The 24,574-nt window shown below is 32.9% G+C and overlaps 1 protein-coding gene across 1 annotated transcript in view; it reads left to right on the top strand.

The window, feature by feature from the left end:
• KIDINS220 (kinase D interacting substrate 220) overlaps positions 1-23,688 on the top strand; it is a 176,621-nt gene extending 152,933 nt beyond the window's left edge. Inside the window, exons 28-31 of the mRNA XM_044663618.1 lie at positions 13,669-13,788; positions 16,424-16,522; positions 17,214-17,450; positions 20,433-23,688. Coding sequence (XP_044519553.1) covers positions 13,669-13,788; positions 16,424-16,522; positions 17,214-17,450; positions 20,433-21,707 — 1,731 coding nt within the window. The 3' untranslated portion in view covers positions 21,708-23,688. The remainder of the gene's footprint in view (positions 1-13,668; positions 13,789-16,423; positions 16,523-17,213; positions 17,451-20,432) is intronic.
• The last annotated feature ends 886 nt before the right edge of the window (positions 23,689-24,574 follow it).

Below are 24,574 nucleotides of genomic sequence, written 5' to 3'. Positions count from 1 at the left end.
AAGCACGATAGTATTCCGTCACATTCATATATCATAACTTGTTTAGCAATTCCTTGGGTGATGGGCATCCTCTCCATTTCTAACTCCTTGCTACTTCAAAAATAATTGCTTTTAATATTTTTGTACAGACAACAAACATGAATCCTTTCCCTTTTATTTTGATCTCTTTGATGTGTAGCCCTAGTAGCTACCAGGTTAGTAGCTTTTGGGCATAATTTCAATTTAATTTCCAGAATGGTTGGACTAGTTCACAGTCCCATTAACAATGTAATATTTTGTTCTTTTCTTCTCTCATCTCTGCCTGCATTTGTAATTTTCCTTTTTTTTGGTCATCTTTTTCATATGGCTATTAATAACTGATTTCATCCTTTGAAAACTGCCTATTCCCTTTAACTGTCAGTTTTAGAATGGCTGTTATTCTGATAAATTTCATTCATTTTCCAATATATTTTAGAAATTGGACCTTTTTCAGAGAATTTATGTCAAAGAATTTTCCTGGTTTACTGCTTTTCTTCTAATTTTATTTGCATTGATTTTGTTTTTGCAATATTTTAAAATATAATAAAAATTATCTATGTTACTTTGCATTAACCTCTCTGCCTCATCTTTGCTTATAGACACATCTTATATTTGTAGATCTGACAGATAATTTCTTTCCCGCTCCACTAATTTGTTATGTCTAAATCATATACAAATTTTGAGTTTACTTTTGTAATGGATGTGAGATATTCTTCTGTGCTTTATTTTTACCAGACAGTTTTTCAGTTTTCCCAGCAGTTACTGGGATTTGGGGGTTGATTAAACTTTAGTAACTATTATTTATGATGTATCTAATCTGTTCCACTGATCAATTTTTCTATTTCTTACTTAGTACCAAAATATTGTGATGATCATAGCTTTGTAGGAATACTTTGTTATCACTTGGTACTGCTAGGTTCCCCTCTTTCCTATTTTTTTTTTCATTTATTTCCTTGATATTCTTGATTTTTTGCTCTTCCAGATGAATTTTGTTATTATTTTTTTGTCTCCATAAAGTAATTCTTTGGTAGTTTGATTGGCATGGTACTGAATAAGTAAATTAATTTACATAGTATTGTCATTTTTATTATATTGATTCAGCCTACCCATGAACAATTAATATTTCCTCAGTTACTTAGACCTATCTTTGTACAAAGTGTTTTGTAATTGTGTTCGTATAGCTCCTCTAAATGTCTTGGCAGGAAGACTTTAAAGTCTTTCTCACCCCTCTTGTCTCCTCTTCTTCCCCTCCTCTCCTCTCATTTCATAACCCTTACCTCTTCTGTCTTAGAATCCATGCTATCAATTCTAAGATAGAAGAATGGTAAGGGCTAGGCTATTGGGATTAAATGACTTGTCCAGGGTCACATAGCTAGGAAATGTCTGTGGTCAAATTTGGACCCAGGGTTTCCTAGCTCCAGGCTTTGGCTCTATCCATTATGCTACCTTACCGCCCCAGTCTTCAGTTATTTAAAAAGGAATTTCTTTTTCTGTCTCTTCTTGCAGGATTTTGTTAATAATATCAAAAATGCAAATAATTTTCACAATTATAATAAATAATTTATTTTCTGTCCTACAGCTTTGTGAAAGTTGTTGTTAAATGTTTTAAATAGTTTTTGTTTCTGAAATCATCATATAATTGCAAAAAAAATGATAGTTTTGTTTCTTCATACTGAGTACATACTCAACTTCTTTTTCTTATCTCTATACCTACTATTGTTAGTAGAATATTGAATAGTAATGGTGATAGTGGGTATCCTTGCTTCATTCCTGATCTTATTAGAAAGTTTACCTTATCCCCATTACCAGCAATACTTCCTATTGGTTTTAGATAAGATACTAATCATTTTAAGGAAAGCACCTGTACTTTCTAGTGTTTTCAACAGTAATGAGCGTTTTATTTTATGAAAAGCTTTTTCTACATCTATTAAAATAATCATGTAATTTTTGTTGTTTTTATTTTCAATATGGTCAGATATCTTTATAGGTTTCCTAATATTGAATGAGCCCTACATTCTTTTTTTTTTCAAATAAAATAAATTTTTAAAAAATTTAGAATATTTTTCCATGGTTACATGATTCATGTCCCCCATCCTTAACTCCCCCCCCCCTTTCAGAGCTGACAAGAAGTTCCACTGGGTTATAGATGTATCATTGTTCAAAATCTATTTCCATATCATTCATATTTGCAGTTGAGTGATCTTTTAACATTAAAACCGTAATCATATCCATATCAAACTATGTGATTGATCATATGTTTTTCTTCTGCATTTCTACTCCCACAGTTCTTTCTCTGGATGTGGATAGCATTCTTTCTCCTAAGACCCTCAGAATTGTCCTGGATCATTGCATTGCTGCTAGTAAAGAAGTCCATTACATTCGATTGTGCCACAGTGTGTCAGTCTCTGTGTACAATGTTCTCCTGTTTCTGCTCCTCTCTCTGCATCAATTCCTGGAGGTCTTTCCAGTTCACATGGAATCCCTCCAGTTCATTATTCCTTTCAGCACAATAGTATTCTGTCACCATCAGATACCACAATTTGTTCAGCCATTCTCTGATCTATGAACACCCCCTCATTTTCCAGTTTTTTGCCACAACAAAGAGTAGAGCTATGAATAATTTTGTACAAGATTTTTTCCCTATTATCTCTTTGCGGTACAAACCCAGCAGTGGTATGAGCTCCCTATATTCTTAATATACAACCAGTCTGGGCGTAGTATGTCATCTTTGTGATATATTGCTGTAACCTCTTTGCTGCTATTTTTATTAAAAGTTTTGCATCAGTATTCATTAGTGAAATTGGTCTTTAGTTTTATTCTCTATGATTTAGGTATAAAGGTCATGTTTGGGTCCTAGAAGGACTTTTATAGGACTCCTTTTTTACTTTTTTCAAACAATTTATATAGTACTGGAACTAATTGATCTTTAAAGATTTGGTAGGATTCACATACATCTGTTTCTGTCACTTTTTTGTAGGGAGCTAATTTTTTGTTTGTTCAGTTTCTTTTTCTGAGATAGGATTATTTAAGTATTCTATTTCCTTTTCTGTTAATCTGGACAATTTATATTGTTGTAAATATTCATACATTTAATTTGGACTATCAGTTTTATTGGCATGTAGTTGGGCAAAATGGAACCCCAAAATTACTTTTATTTCTTCTTTACTGAATATGAGTTCTTCTTTTTTATATTGGTAATTTGGTTTTATATATATATGCATATATATTTAAAGAAAATTATTCAATGGTTTTCTATTTTATTTTTTAAACTTTTTATTGATGAAATTTTTTATGGTCTAATTGATGGTCAGTTTTTGTGAGGGTGCTATGCATAGCTAAGAAATAGATATACTCCTTTCCATTCCCATTCAATATTCTCTAGAGATCTATCACCCAAATTTCTTTTTCTCTCCTTAACTTCTTTCTAGGTAGTGCAGTAGATTGCAAGCTAGACCTAGAGTCAGGAAGACCTGATTTAATGCTTGCCTCATATATTAGCTGTGTGACACTTGGGCAAGTTACTTGACTTCTATTTGCCTTGGTTTCCTCAGCTGTAAAATAAGGTTAACAATGGAACCTGCCTCCTAGGGTTTTGTTCATATAAAAGTAGATAATTGTAAAGTCTTTAGCACAATGCCCGGCATATAGTAAATGCTATATAAGTTTAACTATTATTGTTGTTGTTTTTGTTCCCATTATTTTATGATTAGATTTATCTAGTTCTGAGAGGAGTAAATTGAGACTTCTCCCCCATATAGTTTTGTTCTCTATTTCTCCCTGTAATGCTTCTAACTTTTCTTTTAAGAATTTGGATATTAGGGGACAGCTGAGTAGCTCAGAGGATTGAGAGCCAGGCCTAGAAAGGGGAGGTTCAAATCTGGCCTCGGATACTTCCTAGCTGTGTGACCCTGGGCAAGTCACTTAATCTCCATTACTTATCCCTTACCAAACTTCTGCTTTGCAACCAATACACACTATTGATTCTAAGATGGAAGGTAAGGGTTTAAAAAAAAGAATTTGAATATTATACCATTTCAATGCATATATATTCAGTATTGATATGATGCCTTTAAACAAAATATAGTTTCCCTGTTTTTCTTTTTAAATTAGGTTAAGTTTTGCTTTTGCTTTATATGAGATCATTGTTTTCTCCTGCCTTTTTTTCTACTACATCTAAAGCATAATATAATTTGTTTCATCTTCTTATTTTATCTTTGTGTGTACCTTTTTTGTTTCAAATGTATTTATTATAAACAACTTATTGTTGGATTTTGATTTCTAATCCATTTTATAGGTGAGTTCATTCCATTCAAGTTCATAGTTAAAACTGCTGACAGTGTATTTCCCTCTATCCTCTTTTTTTTTTTTTTTTATCCTTTACTTTTTTTACCCTTTTCCCTCCTTAGGATTCTGTTTTGATTTTTGTACTGCCTCCTTTGATCCACCATCCTTATTTCTCCCCCTTCCTCCTCTACTTTTTATTACCCCTTTTTCTTCCTATTTCTCTGCTAAGGTAAATTTCTCTATCCAACTATTTGTGAATGTTTATTCTTTCCTTCTTAAAGTAGTTCAGATGAAAGTGAGGTTCCGGTGTTCTTTCACTCTCCCACAGGCCCCTTAATTATATAAATTCTTCCTTGACATCCCTTTATATGAGAAAATTTTCCCTATACTTCTTTTCCTTTCCACCTTTTAGTATTTTACTTTTGGGCACCCTTCCATTCTTCTTTTTAAGATTATCCCAACATGATAGAATCATACCTAATCCCTCTGTTCAATTAGACTCCCTCTAAGAGCCCTAGTGATATGAGAAGTTATATGCATCCTCTCCCCGTCTAATAATCTAGGCAGTTTAACCTTATGTCCCTTATGATTTTAGTTTCATGTTTATCTTTTTATGCTTCCCTCAAGTTCTAAATTTGAATGTCAGATTTTCTATTCAGATCTATTCTTTTCATCAGATTGCTTGGAAGTCTTCTATTAAATTAAATATCCCTAACCCGGCCTCAGCCACTTCCCAGCTGTGTGACCCTGGGCAAGTCAGTTGACCCCCATTACCCACCCAATCTTCCACCTATGAGACAATACACCGAAGTACAAGGGTTTAAAAAAAAATTTAAAAAAAATTAAATATCCTTTTTCTCCTTGTAGGATTATACTCAGTTTTGCTGGATAGTTTATTCTTAGTTGTATTTGTAGTTCCTTTGTCTTCTAGAGTATCATGTTCTGAGCCCTACATTCTTTTGTAATGGTTGCAGCTAAATATTGTGTGATTTTGACTGTGGTTCCATGGTATTTAAATTATTTCTTTCAGGCTTCTTGTAATGTTGTTTACTTGACCTGAGAGTATGGGATTTTAGATTCCATTTTGGAATTTCTTTCCAGTTGTTACTAGTGGATTTTTTTGATTTTTACTTTGCCCTCTGCTTCTAAAAAATATGGTAGTTTTCCTTTATAACTTCTTGAACATGTTTAGATTTTTTTCTTCCTAGCTTTTGGGTAGTCTGGTGATTTTAAAGTGATCTCTCCTTAACTCATTTTCCAGTTCAATTGTTTTTCTTATGAAATATTCCATATTTTATTCCATTTTTTCAGTCTTTTGATATTATTTATTATTGTCTCATGTAGTCAATAGCTTCTTTGGGGCTAATTCTCATTTTTAAGGAGTTACTTTCTTTAGTAATGTCTTTAATTCCTTTAAAAAGTTGCTAATTCTCTTTTCATAACATTCTTCCAAAACTCATTTTTCCCATTTCTTTCCACTGGCACTTCTATTTGGTTTTAAAAATCCCTTTTCTGTGTCCTTTTATCCCTCTCTTTACCTCTTAGGAATTCTTGCTGGGCTTATGTCAAATTTACTTTTTTCTTTAAGACTTTGTTTACATTTATTTTTAAGATATTTTCTTCTTCTCTCTTTGTCTTCAGCCTCCTTTGTCACCAAAGTAGCTCTGTAGTTGGGTTAATTTTTTGGTTTCTTCATTCTTCCAGCCTACTTCATGATGAGTGTTGAGCTTTGTTTCCATCAGGGGGGTGATAGCTGAAGTTGCTGTCTTTTAATGTTCTTCAGCTATTTCTATAACTCAGTGTTGTGGACTTATCTGCAAGTTTTTGGTGCTTCCAAGTTGATGTGATCTGGAGATAAATTCAATCCCTGCCCTAGTCTGTGCTCTGCAAGTTCCTGATCCAGGTTTTAATCTCTTAGACACTGTATGGTTAAGTTTCAGTGGACTGCTGCTGGTCTCAATCACTATTAGCCTACTGAGAAGTTCTGTAGGTTCAGAGTAACTGAGCTTCTTGGCTCACCTTTGTTTTTGTTTTTACCCTAGTTATTCCACTAAAGGATTATATGTAATAAAGATTAGAACTGAGCCTTCTCCCTACTCTTGGCCTCAGAGTCACCAGAGGTAGTTTTATAACTTGTTTTTTGCTTCCTACACAGCTGGTGTCCTTCTCACAGCTGCTTCTTTCTGTCCTGGAACTGGGTAATGGATGACAAAGCTGTCAGCTGAGACTCCTTCCTTTTCTCTACTGATTTAGGGATCCCTTGTGATCTCTTTCTGCCCTAGTGTTTCCAGCCTCAAACTTCATTTTCAGCTTCCTTCACTTCTCTGTATACTTAAATGGTTTCTACTATTGTGTCTGTACTCTTGGCTAGTCACCATTCCAGTAACTACAGACAGCCCTATATCCTTCTGGAATGGAAAAATGACCCACTATGATATTCTCTTGACTTTTCAGATCAGAATTTATTTTGGTATTTTTCCTAGATTGTTAGGAAGATGTATTGGATGAGCTTGATAAAAATTCTAACTCTCAGCCTCTTCCAGAAGTTGAACTGTCCAAAACTTGAAAGAAGCTAGAGAGGTTAGGAGGTAGAGATGAGTAAGAGGAAGTTTCTAAGCATAGAGCTCAGCTAATGAAAATGTTTGGAGTAGGGGGAAGAGCTATGATATTCTAGAAATAGCAAGAAGACCCATGTCATTGGATCACAGAGTACATGGGAAAGAAAAGAGGGAAGGAAGGATGGAAACAAACATTAAGTGCCTACTGTATACCAGGAAAAATGCTAAGTGCTTTACAAATATCTCATTTTGTCTTCAACAACCTTAGGAGGTAAGTGTTATTATTACCCCTATTTTATACTTGAGGAAATCAGGTCAAAGATTAAATGACTCATTCAGAGTTTTACAGCTAGAAGGAATCCAAGGTAGGATTTGAACTTAGGTATTCTTATTTATTGGCCCCTTACTCTACCCCTTAGTTGTCTCATTTGGAAGGGAGAAGAAGGGATAAAGCAAGGGTCAGCAACGTATGGCTCTCAAGCCATATCTGGCTCCACCTCCCGACCAGCCAGTCCAGGCAGAGCCCCAGGATGTGCCCCAGGGGGGCCCTTCAGCCCCCGCCCCATATTCCAGCACCTTCAGCCTCCATCCTCCTCCTTCCACAGGCGTTTATGGCTCTCACAGCCAAAAAGGTTGCCGACCTTTGGGATAAAGTATTAGAAAGCTAGAAAAGTAGAAATGAGCTTGCTTATGAATGGCTTTGAAAGTCAAAAGGATTTTTATATTTGATCCTTTAGGTAATAAGAAACCATTGGAGTTTTTAAATAGAAGACTGACATCATCAGATCCGTCTAAATGGAAGATCATTTTGACAGCTAAGTGGAAGATGAATTGAAGTGAGGCAAAACTTGAGGAATGGAGACCAATAAGTTGACTATTGCAATGAAGTGATAAAAGCTTATGGTCACATTGTCAGAGGAAAGAAGGAAGAGTATATGAGATATTTGGGAAAAGGCAGGATGTACAAGAGTTGGCAAATTAGGCTCAGGAGTATGTGAGAGAGAGTGAAGAGTCCAGGGTTATATGCCTTGATAACTAAGAGGAGGATGACAACCTTGGCAGTAGTAGGACAATTAGAAAGAGGGAAACCCTTGGAGATAGGAAAATAATATGGTTTGGATATGTTGAGTTTAAGATGCTTATGGGATATCTAATTTGAGATGTCTAAAAGATAGTTGGAGATATGAAACTGGAAGTCAGAGACATTAGGACTGGACAAGTAAATTTGAGAATTATCTACATAGGAATACATATGAAAACCATGGACATCAAGTAGAGAAGAGGGCCCAGGACAGAACTTTAGAATATCTCCACTGTTAAGTGAAGAGTCACCAAAGGAGATAGAGGAGAAGTTAGGGAAAAGGAGAACCAGGAAATAACACCAAAAAAAACAAAAAACCATAAAAACAAAGTATCAAAGAAGAAGAGAGTAATCTACAGTGTAAAAGGCTTTATTTTTTAAATAGTTACATTGTGTCATAGAATTCTCTTCCTAGTCAAATTCATCAAGTGAAAAATTTATCATGTATTAGCCTAAAGATAATGCTGAGCCTAGAATCAGTCTATCCCCTTTTAAAAAATAAAAACTACATTTTTCTTAGTTTTTGAAAAGTATAACTTATTTTTTTAACATTTAATAATATTTATTTTTTAGAAATGTTAACATGGTTACATAACTCATGCTCTTACTTTCCCCTTCACCCCCCAACATCCCCCCACCCCCATAGCCAATGCACATTTCCACTGGTTTTAACATGTGTCATTGATCAAGACCTATTTCCATATTATTGATAGTTGCATTGGTGTGGTAGTTTCCAGTCTATATCCCCAATCATGTCTGCCTCAACCCATGTGTTCAAGTAGTTGTTTTTCTTCTGTAAAATTTCCACTCCTGTAGTTCTTCCTCTGATTGTGGGTAGCATTCTTTTCCATAAATCCCTCAAAATTGTCCTGGGTCATTGCATTGCTGCCAGTACAAAAGTCCATTACATTCTCTTTTACCGTAGTATATCTGACTCTGTGTACAATGTTCTTCTGGCTCTGCTCCTTTCACTCTGCATCAATGCCTGGAGGTCTTTCCAGTTCACATGGAATTCCTCCAGTTTATTATTCCTTTTAGCACAATAGTATTCCATCACCAGCATAGACCACAATTTGTTTAGCCATTCCCCAATTGAAGGGTATACCCTCATTTTCCAGTTTTTTGCCACCTCAAAAAGCACAGCTATAAATATTTTTGTACAAGTCTGTTTATCTATGATCTCTTTGGGGTACAAACTCAACAATAGTATGGCTGGATCAAACGGCAGGCATTCTTTTATAGCCCTTTGAGCATAGTTCCAAATTGCCTTCCAGAATGGTTGGATCAGTTCACAACTCCACCAGCAATGCATTAATGTCCCAATTTTGCCACATCCCCATCAACATTCATTACTCTCCTCTTCTATCATTTTAGCCAATCTTCTAGGTGTGAGATGATACCTCAGAGTTGTTTTGATTTGCATTTCTCTAATTATTAGAGATTTAGAACACTTTCTCATGTGCTTATTGATAGTTTTGATTTCTTTGTCTGAAAATTGCCTATTCATGTCCCTTGCCCATTTATCAATTGGGGAATGGCTTGAGTTTTTATACAATTGTTTTATCTCCTTGTATATTTGAGTAATTAGACCCCTGTCAGAGTATTTTGTTATAAAGATTTTTTTCCCAATTTGTTGTTTCCCTTCTGATTTTGGCTGCATTGTTTTTGTTTGTACAAAAGCTTTTTAGTTTAATATAATCAAAACCATTTAATTTACATTTTGTAATTTTCTCTAACTCTTACTTGGTTTTAAAAATCTTTCCTTTCCAAGAGATCTGACAAGTATACTATTCTGTGTTCACTTAACTTATTTATAGTTTCCCTCTTTTTATGCAAGTCATTCACCCATTCTGACTTTATCTTGGTATAGGGTGTGAGATGTTGATCTAAACCTAATCTCTCCCATATAGTTTTCCAAATTTCCCAGCAGTTTTTGTCAAATAGTGGGTTTTTGTCCCAAAAATTGTGCTCTTTGGGTTTATCATACACTGTCTTGCTGATGTCATTTACCCCAAGTCTATTCCACTGATCCTCCCTTCTGTCTCTTAGCCAGTACCATACCATTTTGATGGCCGCTGCTTTATAGTATAGCTTAATATCTGGTACTGCTAGGCCTCCTTCCTTCACATTTTTTTTTCATTATTTCTCTTGATATTCTTGATCTTTTGTTCTTCCAAATGAACTTTGTTATAGTTTTTCCTAATTCATTAAAAAAGTTTTTTGGTAGTTTGATAGGTATGGCGCTAAATAGGTAAATTAATTTGGGTAGAATGGTCATTTTTATTATGTTGGCTCATCCTACCCATGAGCAAACAATGTTTTTCCAATTCTTTAGATCTAGTTTTAATTGTTTGGAAAGTGTTTTGTAGTTGTTTTCCTATAATTCCTGTGTTTGTTTTGGTAGATAGATTCCTAAGTATTTTATGTTGTCCAGGGTGATTTTAAATGGTGTTTCTCTTTCTACTTCTTGCTGCTGTGATGTGTTGGAAATATATAGAAATGCTGATGATTTATGTGCATTTATTTTGTATCCTGCAACTTTGCTAAAGTTGTTGATTATTTCTACTAGCTTCTTAGTTGATTCTCTAGGATTTTTTAAGTAGACCATCATATCATCTGCAAAGAGTGATAGCTTAGTCTCCTCCTTGCCTATTTTGATACCTTCAATTTCTTTTTCTTCTCTAATTGCAACTGCTAGTGTTTCTAGTACTATGTTAAATCAAAGAGGTGATAATGGGCATCCTTGTTTCACTCCTGATCCTGTTGGGAAGGCTTCTAATTTATCCCCATTGTATATGATGCTTGTTGATGGTTTTAGGTACAAACTGTTGATTATTTTTAGGAAAGGTCCTTCTATTCCAATACTTTTCAGTGTTTTCAATAGGAATGTGTGTTGTATTTTGTCAAAGGCTTTTTCAGCATCTATTGAGATAATCATGTGATTTTTGTTTTTTAGATTGTTAATATGGTCAATTATGTGGATGGTTTTCCTAATGTTGAACCATCCTTGCATTCCAAAAGTATAACATTTATACCTGGAAGTTGGGCAGGTTGTTAAAAAAAACAAAAACATTTTATGTATTGTTTTTAAACTAGTCTAGAATAAATTTTTATACACACATTCAATTATATTCTATGCAAAGAATAAATGTATCATAAGCACATATTACCAATAAGTATGTGAAATTATATTTCAGAAATGTTCAAGAAATGTGTGTGCTTATTGAGAAATAGGATTTTTATTTAATATAAAATTGCATTTTATATAAACAAGTTGTTTTATGTAAATGAGTTTTAAATAAACAAGTTAGTGCTTATTTAGGGAAACTACTTATTTTACAGTAGCCAGAACCTACTAATAACCTACAGTTGCATCTTTGAGGGAATTCATGGAACATCACACTCTGCAGAATCTTTGAGGATATATAGTCATTATTTTTCCCTGATAGTTTAAACATTCATCTACCTTAATTCATGGGATTAGGCCAGGCATGTCTAAGGGCTCTCTTTAATCTATTTTCTTAAATTATATTTTAACCATAATAATAGTTGTAATCGTTTGTGACTGTAAAATTTTTTATTAAACTGAGCTTGTGCCTACCTATATTTTGCTGGAGATTAGACTGGACTTTACTGCTTTCAGAGGATTTTTAGTCTTAGTTACTTTATCTATTATAGACTTTTTTGCTTTTAAAATTCTGCTAATCAGTAGCATGCATATTGGTCCTTTACATATAACTATATGTTTGTTCCCTAGCAAATTTATTTTGAGTGATACTTTTTATATTGTGACATTTTTTTCCTAGTGTTACAAAGTTAAAACTCTGCTTCATGGTTAGAGAATGGAATGCATTCCATAGATTTCCATAGATGTCCTTTCTGGCCTAGTAATCTATTTCTGTCTAACCAGATGAATAAAGTATTCCCTAGAAATAGCTTAGAAACTTAAATATATGCGCATGACTTTTACACAACAAGTAGCCTGGTTGTACTAATGATTCCCCTGAAAGTACTGAACATTTAGTTGTATTTTGTAGCATTTATTACTAAATTATAGACTAATGATTATTTATTTAAAATTTAACTGAATGTAAAAATTTAATGGAGTCTAACATTTTTGTGAGTAAGATGATTTTATGATCTGATTCAGTATGTCTTTTTTGCCTTTTCACTGATATATTATCTATTCATATAATACATATTCATGTTATACACAATAGCATTTCATATTGGAGACATAAAATATATATTGGAAATGCAATTCTTTTGGAATTTACTTGATATTGTGTGACATAATTCATTTAAAATACCAAACATGAAAATAAATAATGGGTTACTTAAAATTTCATCGCAGAAATGCTGACAATTTTTAGTTATTCTAAAGTACCTGATCCCAACTCTTCTAGTATGTCACGATTTATATTTTGCGTGTTTTCTTTGTAATTATTTATTTTCAGATAAAATGAACTTATTTTTCTTCGATGTGTTCTACCTCATAGTTTCCTCATCTTTTTTCTACTAGTGATAGAGTTGTCATTTTCTTGGAGTATATGAAGGGGTCATTTAAATTCTATTTTTGTGGCTACATCTGTTACTTCAAATGTGTTTATACATTTATACAAGAATACAATGTGTATAAAAGTGTGTAGAATAGATGGCATATATTCACAAATGTAACGTTTAATAACATTTTACAGTAGTCTCAGAGCTTATAATTCAGTTCATAATTTTTACTTGGAGGTAGATTTCTTAACCTAGAATGGTCTTCGTTTCCACTAACTGTGATATATCAAGGTCCCCCAGCCAGCTGATTTTTATAATGGTAAGTTCAATAGCTCAAAATATTCCTCATTTTCCCTGTATTGTTTAGCATCTTTATCCTGATCGAAAGGAAGAGCAATATATCACTCTGCCCCTGCTATTAAATAACTTATACATTACTCTTATTTTTGCCTTTTAAATAATAAGTTTAAAATTTTTCAATATAGTATCTTCAACTAATGATATAAATAAGAAATAAATGTACTTTTCTTTTTCATGTTGGGCTATATCCATGGTTTCAAGGGAAATTTAAAATTCTACCACTATTCTTTAGCAACAAATTGTTTATTTAAAATATAGCAGATACCAGATAATCTTCAGGTTTTTTGGTTTTGATTAAGGCAATCTAAGGGTGCATTATAGAATTGGGGACAAGAGGAAAACATATGACATTTGCATTTGCATTTGGGGGTAGTTTTTCCTTCCAGTATTTGTAGACACTTTGATTCTCTTTGTGAGCTCTCCCCTCTTATACCTTTTTCCCCTACTTTTTTTTCAAGTTTATCTCTTGATTAAGACTCATTTAGGAAACACTCTTCCTATTGAGTTTGCTTGGTGGCCAAATGCCTCTTGTTTCCTTTTTTAAGAAATGTGTGATTTGCTGAAGCTGCAACTTTTCTATAGTGAGCAACACTTTGGCAGTCCAACATTTTAAAATGATTTTGTACTATTTCTTAAGTAATATTTTCTTCCCATTTCATAAGTATAAATTATTTTGGACTGTTTCTTATGATCATTTCATGAGTTTTTGATGTCAGTATTAATTGTGATATTCTTAAAAGCTCTATAACTTGAGATTTTTGCATATCTGCATTGTGCAACTTTGTATCAATAAAACATTAAAAATATTTTGTGTGTGTGTATGTGTGTATATATTTATTTTAATTTTTTCTCTCCCATCTCTAGGGAACAACAGTGTCAGTGTTATTGAACTCAATGACTGTGGATGCTGTGTGTGAGAAACTGAAACAAATAGAGGGGTTAGACCAGAGTATGATACCTCAGTACTGTGCAACGATAAAGCAGGTGATGTGTATTTACGTGTGTGTGTGCACATATATATATGTATATATATGAATATTATACTAGGATTTGTATAAGAGAAGAGGAAATGAGATGGTGTAAAGACAGTGAAGCCAATGAATTTAACTCTTAATAAAGTATACTCTCTCAGGAGCAAGAAAAGCCAGATTCTAAATGTGGTTCTATTCTTCTCATTATCCCAGGTTTTCTGTCTTTCCCATTAATGTGTAAAATGGGCATATCTAAAAATAAAAAGCTTAAAAAATATTATTATATCCAAATGGTATTACCATCTAGATTTTTAGCTCTACTTTAAATTGCAAACCCTATATTTTGTGTTCTTATTTTTCCCTTTTGACATTTGTTAACTTAAATAATTATCAAAATATTTCAGATTTAATACATTTTTTAAAATTGTTTTTTAGGTCATGTTAACTTTATGATTGTATAACTTCACTTAATAATTTTAGGTTAGCACAGTTATCCTGAAAGAGTTAAATGTCCTCCTAGGCAGTATAGCTATAATTTGATTAGCTACTATTAATTGGTCTTTAGTTTCTGATAAATTAAATAGCCATACCTTTGTGTCAAAAGGCTTCACTTTGATCACCTTGCAGGTGAGCACATTTCAAGGAAGTTGTTATCTTAATCAAGAATATTTTCATTTTAAAAGTATCACTAATAGTGAAAAAGAAGTATTCCTCCTCTGAATCACAAGTTCTGTTAGATCCTGTTGAAAAGCATTTTAATATACAAACTATGAACTTGTCATTTCACAATCATCCCAGCCTTATCCACTTATCATCAAATTATACGTTTTTTAGCACAATAGCTCATGAAATAGATAATCATGAATATTATGATACTGAAAAGAATATTAGAACCAGAATTAAAGAAATACAAATACATACTGTAATGAGCCTCTCTGTTCTTTAGCTGTCATTCCAACCCTGGCTCCTTCCTTCTTTTTCCAAACTAATAATGGTCATTGGTTGGTCTCTGGTATATTTGCAGCCCTTAAACTTTAAGGCAGGGTTGAATTTTGTTTACCTCCTATTTGTTAAAATCCCTGGAGTCTTTCTTCTGTTGCTGATTTAAATGAAAATGTTTTGATAGCATAGACTTTTTTTACTGTTCTACATGGTTTTTATTTAGCTTTCTCAATTTCTCCATATCTCTCTAAGAGAGGAAACTGACTTTTTTAAGAAAAGAGAGAGATAAAGTGAATGAATTTTTTTTAAATCAGAAGACTATTTTTTTCCATCAAACTATTCCTCTGACTTTTGAAATTAGAATCTGTGTAAAACCTAATTTAAAATTAGCATTTGACTACCTTGTTTAGTACCTTTTACTTTTTTTAAGTTGTAGCCAGGCCTTTGACACAGACTTTTTTATACATTTAAAAGATCCATACCTCCTCTTCAAAACCTTCAAACAGAGGTATAATGTAGCTTCTCCACAAATGAGATGATCTACCCTATCATTTCTTACTATATTTGAGAAATCCTGAAATAAACCTTTCCTTTATTCTTGAGCAAATTTATGAAAGAAAAGAAACCACTTTATTAAGTGCTTACTATGTGCATATATATGTAGTATTTTGGTAAGTGTTGGGTGGCAACTTACCAGCAGAATGTAGAGACAGTCTCAGAGAGTTCATATTCTAACAGAGGAGACAATACATAAGGAAGATTTTAGCTACAACTCAAATGAAAAGGTACCGTGGCCCTCAGGATAGAATGACCAAAATAGAGATAATGCCATTTCACTGGATACATCTATATGTATTCCTTATGTTGAACAGCACCAAAAACTTTAATGGCCAGGGCTACTGAGGAGTCAGGTCCATAGCAGAGCTGTTAGAGGCAGTGGTGAAGGAGGTATTAGGAATTTGGATTTGCCTGGCACATCCTCCTTTCTTCTTCAGTTCTTTGTATCTCAGATAGGCTAGTTTTCCTGCATTGCTGGTGGAAGTTGTGGGGCTGAGTAACCCCTTTCCCACAGATTTACTTCCCTGAATAATGAATTCAGGAACTGAGCTGGGATCAGGGATGATGATCTACTGTTATTCCCAAGGTGCTTGAACACAGGGTCCTGGGCTATCTTCATCAGGATCTGAGGGGAGTTGATGGTTGAGCTGGCGGCATACTACCACCAGCTGAGTGGGAGGCTAATGAGAAGATTAAAATCCAGTAATGTGTTTTTTGGGTGACTACTGCTCATGAAATTTTTGCCATGTACTGTGATTTGCTTTGGAAGAGAGAGGTCCCACACTGATGAAGTTAGATTTTTGAAGGAGTGAAGAGCGTGATTAATTGCCAAAATAAGTAGTAGACATTAAGTAATGTAGGAATTCAGAGACTGGAAAACGGTCTGAGGTGAGTGAGATGGTACTTAAACTAGCCATTAATATGTTAGTAAGAATTTAAATAGTAAGAGATGAATGAGCCTTTTTGCTTAATAAAGTGCTTTGAAATTGTTGAAATGATATCCTGATTATTAAAGTAAAACGATAATAAATAATATTACAACCTTTTCTGGTCTATGACAATTATCATTAAATTGAACTAAATATTCAATTCATGTTGCTTTTATCTACCAATATATAAAACATTTATTAAATTTTTAATTTGATCAGGCAAATATTAATGGTCGTGTACTGGCTCAGTGTAGCATTGATGAGCTAAAGAAAGAAATGAACATGAATTTTGGTGACTGGCATCTTTTTAGAAGTATGGTAAGATTAAATAATTTTTATTCATTTCTTTGTCACAATCAACCAACAAGCATTTATTAAGTGCCTCCTCTACATCTGATATTGTGCTTAATGCTAGGGGAACAAAGACAAAAATAAAGCAGCTGTTCTCAAGGAACTTACTTTCTATCATGGAATATGTAACCATATAAGTATATAGAAAACAAGTTAAAATGAATAGAAATAGTAAATGTTATTTATACATTAAAATATAATCCAAGGATTTATTTGTCCCTCCTAATTGAAGAACATTTATAGCATTTGTATATTGATTATATACATTGATATTTATATATTGATATATTGATGATATTTGCCCAACCACACCTAAGTATAATTTATCCAGAAGTTTTGTTATGGCACACTTATTTTCTTGGCTTGTATTAAAAAGTAACACTTTTTTCCCCCTTCATCTTAATTATATTTCAAAGTAATACCTATAGTATAATGGGCAAATTATAAGATAGTGTTTCTCTTAATTTAAAAGGTTCAGTATCTATTATATTTTTACTTAACATAGGTTTTATAGGTAGCCATATATACTGTTTGAAATTTATTTAAAAGCAAGTGTATATTCAAATTTTCTGCTTTCTAATACAGTCTGGAATTTTAAAAATAACTTTTTAAAACTTGGTTTTCTAGTAGTGTCAGTGTTTTTTCTTGTTTTGTTAAGGTACTTGATATGAGAAATGCAGAAACTCAAGCAACTAGCGAGGATATACCTATAATGTCTGAGCATTCTGATATCTCAATTTCTAATGGAGAATCTCTTCGTCACCCATTACATAACGAATTGCCACATACGGAGCTTTCTAATCAGGCTCCTTACACATTGAACTTTAGTTTTGAAGAACTGAACGCTATTGGTCTTGAAGAAGCTCCTCCACGCCACAGTAATTTAAGTTGGCAGGTACTTATCAAAATTGCCTTTAGTGTCCGAAGCAAAAGGAAAATGCATTGTTTTTAGGGTAAAATATTGGTCACTCTCCTTTCCATTTGGTATTCTCAAATTGAATTAGATTAAGTCATAAATGGTTAAAAACAGGTTCATCACAGAACTGTATATACACAAAATGATAAGTGAATTCTAGCAGTTTTTCATAATCACTCATTCTCATCTGGTGTTAAATGTAACTGGAAATATTAAAAACAATTATATATAGTTTAGCATGCAGACTCTTTTCCTGGATGTTCTGCCAAAGGGGAAAGAAGAGGACAGGTGAAGAGCAGGAAAAGGAAGAGGAAATGAGGAACAAAAAAGGAGGAATGAGGGAAAGAAGAGCCAGAGAAGGAATACATGAGCAGGATTCAGGAAATGAAGGAGAGAAAAGGAAAAACATAAAAGGATAAATGTGAGAGAATGAAAACTAGAAATCAGCTATGAGGAAAGTCAATCCAAAGGAAAAATAATATTCAGGAGAAGCAATAATGCATGGTAGGTCTACTATCATAAGGATCATTTTCCTTGAATGAATGGGAAATGTTTTTATTCATTTTTCTTGTTTGTGTTTTCTTTATTTTCCCCATTTTTATCTCCTGTTGTTCTTTTTTTTGTCTCTCATTAAAAATTATTGGAGTCTAGCCTTCAATATCTGTCTACTTGAGGCTAAAATGAGGATGCTGTTTTTTTAAGTTGGACAGTGGAGTTTTTAAAAAATATTCTGTTGTGTGACCCTGAGCAAGTAACTTAACTTAATTGCCTAGCCCTTGCTGCTCTTCTTTCTTAGAACAGATAACTAAGATAGAAGGAAAAAGTTTAAAAATATATATTCTTTTACTTGAATGTTTAAGAGGACTAATTAAAGGCAAGAATAGGGCAATACTTTATTCTCTTTTCCTTGTTCCCTACCATCCCACCTCACCTGCTTCCTTAGCATGATTAGCCTCTTTCTTTCCTTCTAAGTTGTCTTTAGTATCTTTAGAATTCATCCATATTCTATGCTTCATGTTTCTTACTGTGACCTTCTGACCTTTCTTTAAGTTGATAAATAGCATAATTCTTGTAATCATATCACATTGTGAATGAATATACTGAAGGAAACTATGTTTTCCCTTTGTTGGAGGCTTCCACATCTTTGATTTTTACTTTTTTTTCCCCTCTATTTTTTCCTTACCCCTCTTCTTTGATTTTGTGTCTTTTTTCCTACTCTTTATTTTCCTTGTCACTTACTGGTTCCTTTGAAATTTAAAATAATTCTTAATTTTTTAAGCTGGTCTACTCTTATGGAAGCATCCATAATGAATAATTTTAATAGTCCCACAGTGGCATGGATCAGAATACGTGGAGTATTATTTTTAATTCTAGATACCATGCATTAGGAGACACATTAATAAACAATGGATTACCTAGAGAAAAGATACCAAAATAGTGAGGGCACATGAAGTCATGTTATAAGGCAAATAGTTGAAGAAATTAGGGAAATTTATTCTGAAGCAGAGAAGACTTTGAAGAAGGATGGGATTGCTGTTAAACATTTGAAAGACCATTTTTAATACAGTAAAGGATTAGATATATTCTATTTTATTATAGAGGTAAGAACTACAAATAGACCATCATAGGCAGTCAGATTTGGCTCACTATAAGAACTTGCTCTCTCAGTTGGAGCTATTCAAAAAATAGAATGAAACAGCTTGATGAATTAGTGATTTCACAGTCACTGGAGGTGTTCAAAAAGAGAATATTACTTTAAGAAGTATTAAGAAGGATTTTTTTTTTCTTTTTCAAATCATGTGTTTAAAAGAATTCATTCAAAGGCAAGTTGTTTTTTTTTCCTTCATGACACTAGTAGCTCTCTCCAGCTTTTAGTCTCTGATTCCACCTTGATTTGGAAACCTGTTCTCTTTCATGTCTCATTCATCTTAACTTTTTAATGCGACTCTTAGCCTTATAACCCCTTTCTTTTATTCTTTTGTAACTTTTATTCACTTTATTTTTCTTTGTACCTTATTAAGTGCAGTTATAAACAAGTAATATGATTATTTTTGTGTTTGTCATTGTGCAGTATACAGTGACAGCCCATATGTTAAGGACTTGTGACATACTTGATTCAGGAGACCATGCTGTGTAATTTTCCTCCTCTGACACACATTTTAATCTATCTATAACTTATGGTCTTAGAGACTTATCTGAAATTTAAAGTGACAATATATAGAAATACAATTTTTTTCCTTTATTTTTTTTCAGTTTAAAAAATTCACTTCCCCCACCCCTTAAAAAGAAAAAAAGAAAAACATAACTTTTGTAATAAATATGTATAGTCAAGCAAAACATATTCCCATATCTAGGATATTCTGAAATATCCAAATGAACACATTCCCTGGTGTATAGTCTGAGGTTACCACCTCTCTATCTGGGTGTATTGTAGTATGCTTCATTAGAAGTCCTTTGGAATCCTAATTAGTTATTACATTGATCAGAATTCCTAATCTTTCAAAGTTCATTAGACAAGTAGCTTCTCAAATTATGTTGAAAACTCCAACATTTAATTGTTAAAAGAGTTATCTTTTTCTCTGGCTTCTTTCCCTTTCTCCATAACCTTATTTTATCATTCTTACTAACTTTTAACCAATCAAAGCAACAGTTTGTAGATATTAAAAAGAAAGTGCCAAGATCATTTGCTGAGACAAGTGCTAATTATTATATTTTTTAAATATAACTCTAATTTGCTAAAACTATATAAAATAATTTTGAAAAAGTATCATAAAATATTGAAACATTTAAAAAAACTGCTTGAGTTATAAAATTTAAGTGGAATAACATTAATTTTTCATAATATGCTGATAATTTTTAAATGACTTGAGAATTTCAGAATTTCAAAATTCCTGGTGTTTGTTAGGCTTCTTTATTGCTTAGTCGAATTCTTAAAGTATTTTCTTTTTTCTGTCTTCACAGTCACAAACTCGCAGAACCCCAAGTCTTTCAAGTCTCAATTCACAGGATTCCAGTATTGAAATCTCAAAACTTACTGATAAGGTTCAGGCAGAATATAGAGATGCCTATAGGGAATATATTGCTCAAATGTCTCAGCTAGAAGGGGGAGCAAGTTCTGCAACAGTTAGTGGCAGATCTTCTCCTCACAGCACAGGGATGTACTATATGGGTCAGAGTTCATCAGGGGGCTCCATTCATTCCACTATAGAACAAGAAAAAGGAAAGGATAGTGAACTGAAACAAGATGATGCAAGGAAGTCATTTTTAATCAAGAGGGGAGATGTTATAGATTACTCAACTTCGGGTATTTCCACTAATGATGCATCTCCTTTGGATCCCATCACTGAGGAAGATGAAAAATCTGATCAGTCTGGAAGTAAGCTGCTTCCAGGAAAGAAATCCTCAGAAAGACCCAGCCTCTTCCAGACAGATTTGAAACTAAAAGGAAGTGGGCTGCGCTATCAAAAACTTCCAAGTGATGAAGATGAATCTGGGACAGAAGAATCAGATAATACTCCTCTTCTGAAAGAAGACAAAGATAAAAAAGTAGAAGGAAAAGCAGAAAAAATACCCAAATCTCCAGATCACAGCACAGAGCCTATTAGAACCTTCATTAAAGCAAAAGAGTATTTATCAGATGCTCTTCTAGACAAAAAAGATTCCTCTGATTCAGGAGTAAGATCTAATGAAAGTTCTCCAAATCATTCCCTTCACAATGAAGTTGCTGATGATTCCCATCTTGAAAAAGCCAACCTCATAGAACTTGAAGATGACAGCCACAATGGAAAACAGGGAATACCACACAGCTTAAGTGGACTTCAAGATCCAGTTGTAGCACGAATGTCCATTTGCTCAGAAGACAAGAAGAGTCCTTCTGAATGTAGCTTGATAGCAAGTAGCCCTGAAGAAAATTGGCCAACTGTGACTGGTCAAAAAGGTTATAACTTGAATAGAACACCCAGTACTGTGACCCTAAATAACAATAGTGCTCCAGCCAATAGAGCTAACCAAAATTTTGATGAAATGGAAGGAATTAGGGATACTTCTCAAGTTATTTTACGCCCTGGTTCCAGTTCTAACTCAAGTGGAATACAGAATGAAAATCTAAAAAGCATGGCCCATAAACGAAGCCAGCGTTCAAGTTATGCAAGACTTTCAAAAGATTCTTCAGAACTTCATACGGTGACTTCTTCTGACAGTGCAGGTTTTGGTGAAGAAAGAGAAAGCATTCTTTAAGAGAAATGAGAAAAAAACAACCCAGTATTTAAATACCTCCATATCAAGATTTTTAAGTTCATCAAACAAGAATTCAGTAATTAATTTTCAAGAACTTTGAGGAGAGAAAAGATTTGCTTGACATAACAAAGGAAGAAATCATGTATCATTTTCCTCTAGTATAGAGCAAGGTTTCTTATGATTGAAAAATAAAAATCCATTTTTATTAAGTTTTTTTGGTTACCTGGCTCTACGTATTTTAAGATGGAAATCTAAGGCTATATCTAAGTGTAGTGAACCTTTTGTTAAATCTTTAAAACATTGTTTCCAAATGTAAAGAAAATAAGAATATTTAGTTCTCTTTTGGATAATAATATTTGCTTGTTGAGAGACTGAAATAACCTATAAAATTGAATAATCCATAAATGCAATCTTGCAAGCACTTATTAAACACTTTCATGTGCAAGGCCACATGCTTTGCCCTAGAGACTAAGAGGACAATACAAAAGAAAAGTCCTTGTACTAAAGTACCTAACATTCCACTGAGAATCATTCTTGAACCACTTTTCTATACAAAAGGTCAAGCACTCTGTATGGTTATATTTTGAAGCACTAAATAGATAATTTAGTAGGTCTTTTAAAAAAACAAATAAAAAATGTCCAGGGTTAAGTCTCAGAAATCTTTGATTTTATTTTTCCTTTTCTCCATGCTTCTTTATTCCTTACAATTCTGAAAACATGTGAACATAATTATGTCAATTAGGAAAAGTACTTTGATATTTACAACCATAAACTTAACAGTTTTATCATCTGATGGTTCAGGAGATAGGTTCATGAAAACACAGTTGGCTATTACGATATTTCATGAGTTAGAAACAGAAGTGTACATTTTCTCCTAAAATACTTGTCTATTCTGCTGTGTCAGTGTATTTAATTAATTATATGTCCACTTCTGGGGGGAAAATATATATAGCAACCAACTAGTAACTGAATTTTTAACAATTATGACTATTTCATCCAGTAAGTATTGTGTGCTTCCTGTGGACAAAGCATTATACTAAAATCTAGGGAGGGGAAACATATACATATAATAGGTATGCCAGTATTTCTTGAATGATTAAATGAGCAAATTGAGCTATTTATACATGAAACAGTTACAACACAATTTAAGATAGTGGATCATAGGCAGAAAAAAGTTTTCATCACAGAAGAAAAATGTAACCATTTTATTTATTTCCAAAGTATTGCATTGCTTTTTCTTATTTGGGATATTTGAGGAGGAAAATGTCATAAAGCCTTTCATTTAACTCTCTTTTACAAAGGAGAAGAATTTTTATGCTCAAAATCAATGGGAATATAAAATAGATCCCATTTACAATGCTACTCTCACATTTACTGGAATGTCTGTATTTAAATGAGTGGATTAGTAAGTACATTGCAATTACCCAGTGATCAACTGTTGTCTTTTGAAAATAACTTTTTACTTATGCAGCACATACCCAAAAATCAAGGGAAGAAATACAAATGTGCTAAGTATAAGGATCATATGGTTTTAGTTTAAGATTGTGATGAGTATTTAATAGTTTATGTCTTTTCATTCATATAATCAATGAATAATTATCTGAATTGGAGTCTTTTAATGATGGAACTAAATAGTTGCTTTCTTGTGGTACCCGTGAAGATTACATGATTGTTATTTGTATGTTATCTAATGATTCATAAAGTAATTTGTATGATCTTTCATCAGAAGAAGTATTTATCCAGTAACAAAAGAACTAGGCTGGTTATTGACAGGTTACTAGCTTTTATAATTTAATAATCAAGACATTATGATGCTATGTAATTAAGTTTAGGCCACTATTTCATTCTTTTTAGATGAGTAATTGTCATATTAATATCATTGTATCACATTCCTTACCCTCCAACTGAATTTGCATGGTTTTCAGAAATTGAATATCAAGTGTGTAGATTTAGAAAACAATAAAAGATTGGCATGCCTTTTTGACTCGTGTATTTATTTATTGTAATAATAATTCATACTCAAAACTATTTGTATCTTTGTGTTTTTATAGCTTATTGATATACTTTACATGTTCCATTTGACATTAGTTTACTTGGCTAGAATTGTCACCAAAAATTAATTCCATGATTTAGCAAATCATTTAGGTAAATGGCTTGTAACTATTCAATGATTGATCCTTCTAGTGCACTAAATGTTACACCAGTGAATTAAAAAATTGGTTATGTGCCAAGCAACACCCATTATAGCCCTATAGCTACAACCTCAGAAGTAGCTTACTTAACAATAGGACTGTAGAGAAAATAAGTCACAGTTCATTTCTGTGACTCTCTCACCCTGAAAAAGTATGCTTTCCAGTAAAGATGGAAAAATTATTTGTTACAAATAAATAGGTTGTTCTGTTTATGAGCTCACTTTTCTCAGTGTAGATAATAGCACTTTCCCCAAAATTAATAGCCTATTTAACCATTATGATATATAGTTGATTTCTTCCTGCTTATTACTATAAGTAGATAGAAAATAATTCTGAGTACTTTTACCTGAGCCACAAATAAATAATTTTCTTGTCATAACTTAGTCTCTAAGTTGTCTCTATCTTAGCTACATGGTAGTATTCACATTGATGTCTCATTACTTCTGGGAAAAAAACCAATGAGAAATGAAATATAAAGAAGCCCATATCAGATGACTCAAGTGATTATACAAAAATATCACATCATATAAAATTTTTAAAGTGTCATAACTATGTAATCACTTTTTTATTATCAGAAAATAAAAGACCTTATGCTTTTATTTTCTCATCTTACTTTTGCATAATGGGTAAAATAATTTTCTGTGACTGACCAAACAGTTGTTTTTAGCAAATGTT

This window comes from Gracilinanus agilis, chromosome 2 (assembly GCF_016433145.1).
Source record: "Gracilinanus agilis isolate LMUSP501 chromosome 2, AgileGrace, whole genome shotgun sequence".
Classification (NCBI taxonomy): Eukaryota; Metazoa; Chordata; class Mammalia; order Didelphimorphia; family Didelphidae; genus Gracilinanus; species Gracilinanus agilis.
Note: the sequence above shows the minus strand (reverse complement) of the source record. Positions and strands in the feature narration are given on the sequence as shown.